The sequence below is a fragment of the Salvia splendens genome, chromosome 14 (assembly GCF_004379255.2).
Source record: "Salvia splendens isolate huo1 chromosome 14, SspV2, whole genome shotgun sequence".
In the NCBI taxonomy this organism is placed as follows: domain Eukaryota; kingdom Viridiplantae; phylum Streptophyta; class Magnoliopsida; order Lamiales; family Lamiaceae; genus Salvia; species Salvia splendens.
The window spans coordinates 27,832,094-27,836,998 of NC_056045.1; the positions used below are offsets into that span (position 1 = coordinate 27,832,094).

Genomic DNA, 4,905 nt, shown 5'->3' on the forward strand with positions numbered 1-4,905 from the left:
TTCAAAAAACATCTTTACTCACACATATTTTCTTTATTTGTATATCTTATTCTAATTAATTTATACTCTTTGATCATTAGTCACACATCTTATTTTTGTCATTAATTTTATTATCTTTTTACCTCACTTAGATTATAAATTAAAATTGCTTAAATGTTTCATTCAGTGGGGAGTAGTAAATTCTTCATTTTGAGTGAGATAAGATAAATATATTTTTGTTTTTTTAAATCTCCGTATTTCTTTCAATTCTTATTTTCTATATATTTATTATATTTTATATTCATTATTTGAAACTCTTATTTCCCGTGCATAGCTCGGGTGTTAATACTAGTTTTCATTAAAGACTAGTTTTAATTAACAGACGAAAGCAATTAAACCCATTTCATCCAATATAATCAATAAAATAATTAAAATAGGAGAAGAAGAGGAAATGACATCACGTGAGTTCAAGACTGATTATTTCTCTTCTCCCCCTTTCACCACCACCGTCACTCTCTCGTTTGTTTAAGTGCGACTTATGTTGTATGGGAAAAAGATGTAATCTTGGCTTGTGGGTCTTCCGAAATCCTCGCTCTTTCGTTTGAATTTTTTTTTGTTCTTGTGGTGGGTTCCAAGGGCAAGCAGACAACGTAGTTATAGCTTCTTCTTCAATCCACAGGTTTTGTGTGTTTTTTCCTTTCAAATTTTTGTCCTTTTTTGCCTTGTTTTAACAATGTATGAAGTTTTATATACTGTGCAGCACGATGGTAAATATTTGTATTCCATTTGTTTATGTTTTCTCTTTTCAAATTTCAAGACTGTTCCATTATTTAAATCTTGCTGGGGCAGAAGTGTAGCTGTGTAGGTGGGATTTTTAATATATTCTCATAGATTTTTTTTTAAGTTTATATATTCACATTTGTTTTCTTTTCTGAGTTTGTGTGTTTCAGGTAAAAATGGTGACAATTGTGTTTTTTTTCAACTATTGATGCTGTGTGAAAAAAGTGGTACATTCTGCTGTACTTATTGTATGTTGCCTTCTAATTAAATTGCTTTGCCTCCCTTACAGTTGGCTTCTTTATTACTTGTAAGTACACAGTCAAAATCATAGCTTTTGAATGATTGAAGTTTGTGTATATCTTTGACTAGCTCTTCTTTTAGCTTGAGAATCTTGTTATGCATCTTTTCTTCATGTTCAAGGAAGGTTGAGGTTTAAGTTAAGAATGTCACTATCTGAATGCCTAGTTTTGGTGATTTTCAGGTTGACATTGCAATTCTCTTGATTAGCATATGCTGTAGTGTGGATTGTTTTAGTCTGAGGGATGCATGGGAGGCGGCATTCTGTCGATGTCCCTTTATCGAGAACGTTGGTAGCCCTTAGGAGAGTGAGGTCTCTTCGGGATCCATCCACAAACTCCATGAGCAAGTTGAATGCCTTCGCTGATAATGTGAATTGGGAGGCGTATTCGAATGATGCAATCACTTTAGGATTTGAAAATAGAGCGAGTGAGGGTGATGATGATGGTCTAGGATTAAGAAGCTCGGCGCTGTATTATGGTTCAAGAAATAGTAAGTTAGGGGCCATGGTTGGAAAAAAAGAATCTGCACACCGGAGGTCGTTGTGCGATGAAGGGACGGATGCACGTGCACTTGACCTGGCGATGGCGTGTGAAAGCAAGGCGTTGAGTGAAAGATACTGTAAGGATTATGGTGACAAGTATTTTGAGTTCACCAGTGCAACACCTTCGGGTGAGGGTGGGGCTTCGTGTAATGAAGGCAATGATGAACTGAGGCAAGTCAAGAAGAGGCATGGTTTGTGGCGTTCGGAGCTTGATGGACTGAGCAGTGCAGGGAGTCCATGCTTGTCTTATGGTGAAGCTCGAAAGGAACGTGAAGAAGATGTTGGTTTCATGGAGTCTTGCCATCAAGGATGTGGTATCAGCAGTTGTTGGTCAAGAGGTCGGAAACTTAGAGGACCTAGTCTTCTTGCTGATGTCGAAGAACGGCCTCTTTGGTCGGACGATGCAACGAGAGAGAGCATCGACTCTAGGCACAACAGTGAAGGAGTTGGTCCTTATGTGGAAACTCCAAGAAGCCTCTGCCAAAAGTTCATGCCTAAAACATTTGGTGAATTGATAGGGCAAAACAGAGTGGCTACGTCTCTATCAGATGCGGTCTCTAGGAGGCAGATAGCTTCTCTTTATCTCTTCCACGGGCCACGAGGAACTGGGAAAACATCAGCTTCAAGGATCTTCGCTGCTGCATTGAATTGCCTCTGTCCCGAGTCTACAAGACCATGTGGCATATGCAAGGAATGTGTCTTGTTCTTCTCGGGTAGGAGCATGGACGCGAAGGAAGTGGACTCAGTGAGAATCAACAAAACGGAAAGGTGCAGACTGCTGATGAAGAATGCTCGGATCCCTCCTAGTTTATCACGGTTTAAGGTGTATATCATCGAGGAGTGCCATCTGTTGCAGCGGGAGACGTGGGCAACTATTCTGAACGGGCTTGTGGAGATTCCTCGACACATTGTCTTCATAATGGTCACTCCAAATCTTGACAAGCTCCCGCGTTGTGCCTTAACAAAGTCCCAAATATTCCATTTCCAGAAGGTGAAGGAAGTTGACATCACCAGCAAGTTGGGGAAGATATGTGTTCAAGAAGCTCTTGATTTCGACCAGGATGCTTTGAGCTTCATAGCAACTAGATCAGATGGTTCGCTGCGTGATGCAGAGATGATGCTCGATCAGCTGAGCTTGCTCGGGAAGAAAATAACAGTTTCATTGGTTCATGATGTGGTAAGTGCTAAACATTCTTGATTCATTTAGCACTATTGGGATCTTGAGTCTACATTGTTGTTCGTTGCTGCAGAGTGGAGTCGTTTCTGATGATGAATTGCTTGATTTGCTGTATCTGGCAATGTCATCTGATGCCTCAAACACGGTTCGAAAGGCCAGAGAGCTTATGGGGTCGGGGGGTAGATCCGTTGGAGCTTACATCACAGCTGGCAAGCCTCATAATGGACATTCTTGCTGGAAAGTGCCCCTCTGATGGAGTTTCAGAGACGAGAAGGAAGCTTTTCGGATCAGATAATTGTATGATTCATTATACCTTTCCTTTGATTATTGTGAAATTTTTTCGGATTTTGGGCAGTCAGGCTGCATAATGCTGCATCTGATGCTATATCAAACCTATGTTAACTGAGGATTTTGCTTTGTTGAGGTGAATAATCTGTTTTCGTGCAGCTGAAGACGACACGCGCCAGCTCAGCCACGCTCTAAAGATACTGTCACAAACCGAGAAACAGCTGAGGATGTCGAACAACCAGATGACTTGGCTGACTGTGGCTCTTCTCCAGCTGAGCTCTGCAGCTTCAAACGAGGGGAGCGATCCAAGGCTAAGCACGCGGTCGTTACTCCCAAAAGGTGAGGATCGGTTATGATGATTTGGAACTCCATACTCCCTCCTTCCCAATAAATGTGGCTCGTAAATTGGATACATATATTCAGAAGGTTGCATTTTGTTTATTAAGTAGTAGTATGGAATCTAGTGTAGATAAGTCACTTTTAGTGGATCGGACAAAAACGGAAACGAGTCACATTTATTAGGCATACACTACTATGGCTGACTTGAAAATTGCAGATGGTGATTTCCTGAGCTCGTCTTCAACGAGCGACAGTTTCAAGCTCTCCGTTGGATGTGCTTGTGTGGATGCTGGATCTGCAAACACAAAGTATGACCGGGAAACTCTGGATCTGGTCTGGATACGAGCAGCTGGGATGTGCGCGTCTAGCTCTCTCAAGAAGTTCCTCCTCAAACGCGGGAACTTGGCCTCTGTCCGTCTCTCCCAAGGTAAACCAGCTCGATTCTTGCCTCGTGCATCCAAAGCCAAATCATGTTTTGCTCAAGCTCTTCATTGTGCTTATGCGTTGCTTTGTGCAGCAAGGATTGCAGTGGCAGAGCTCGAGTTTGATCACCCTGACCACGCGTCTAGGGCTGAGAAATCGTGGAAGGAGATTGCTGGTGTGCTACAACATATACTGGGCTACAATGTGGAGCTCAGGATAAACTTGTCTCGTGATGGCTCGAGTAGGAAGGGGAAGGCAAAGAAGCCATGCCTCAGCTTGCTCAATTGCTCGCATAGAGTGCTTTTTAGGGTGAAGAAATCCGGTGGCAATGGTTCGACTCCCACGACTGTGAGAATGAGGGATAGGTGCGTGGAGAGATGCTCTTCCGAGTGTAGCTCTCAGGTTTCGTGCTCATTTTGCCGTAAGAAGGAGGTGGTCAAGACCATCCGGAGTAGCGAGGGCAACACGTTGAGCATTGAAGCCGGCGCTCCCAACGCCTTGTTGCCTGATCAGTCGTGATGTAAACCACGGTATGCCCTCTCTCATGCACGAGAATCCTCCTTTTTTGTACACATCTAGTGTTTCACTATCATATGCGTGCACGTGCACAAATTGTTTTTTTGTATTATATCTCGTGTTTCACTACCATCTGCGTGCATGTGCACGCAGATGGTATTTATTTATTTATTTACTAATTATATCTCGTGTTTCAATATCATCTACGTTACCAGATCAAACGAGCACACGAGGTTTCGTTGCTGGAGAACTGCCACATTTCCTTTTCGAAAGGCGATGCCGGTTTTTTTTTTTTCTCTCTAATAAGATTGATAATGCATAGGACTGAGTACTGAGTCTAAGTGTGCTTTTAATATGCAGGTGTGGCAGCTACGGCATCACCACAGCCGCGACGAGCGGCTCGTCGACTACGCCCTACACTGCGCTGCTGCAAAGTGACTCATTAGCCATTGCTGTAGATGGTGGGAACATCGTGTAGCAAAAACAGCTGATTTATGTTACTACGAAAAAAGGGACCATGGTATAATATACAACGACTTCTGTTAACCTAACTTTTATTAGA

The 4,905-nt window shown here is 42.4% G+C and overlaps 1 protein-coding gene across 1 annotated transcript; it reads left to right on the forward strand.

Annotated features, from left to right (window-relative positions):
* Positions 1-436: 436 nt before the first annotated feature.
* Positions 437-4,670, forward strand: LOC121763430 (protein STICHEL-like 2). The gene is given in 8 exon segments (XM_042159441.1): positions 437-658; positions 1,241-2,777; positions 2,851-2,952; positions 2,954-3,074; positions 3,225-3,404; positions 3,622-3,831; positions 3,922-4,357; positions 4,559-4,670. Coding segments are annotated over 6 exon segments (2,514 nt in total). The 5' UTR covers positions 437-658; positions 1,241-1,301; the 3' UTR covers positions 4,347-4,357; positions 4,559-4,670.
* The last annotated feature ends 235 nt before the right edge of the window (positions 4,671-4,905 follow it).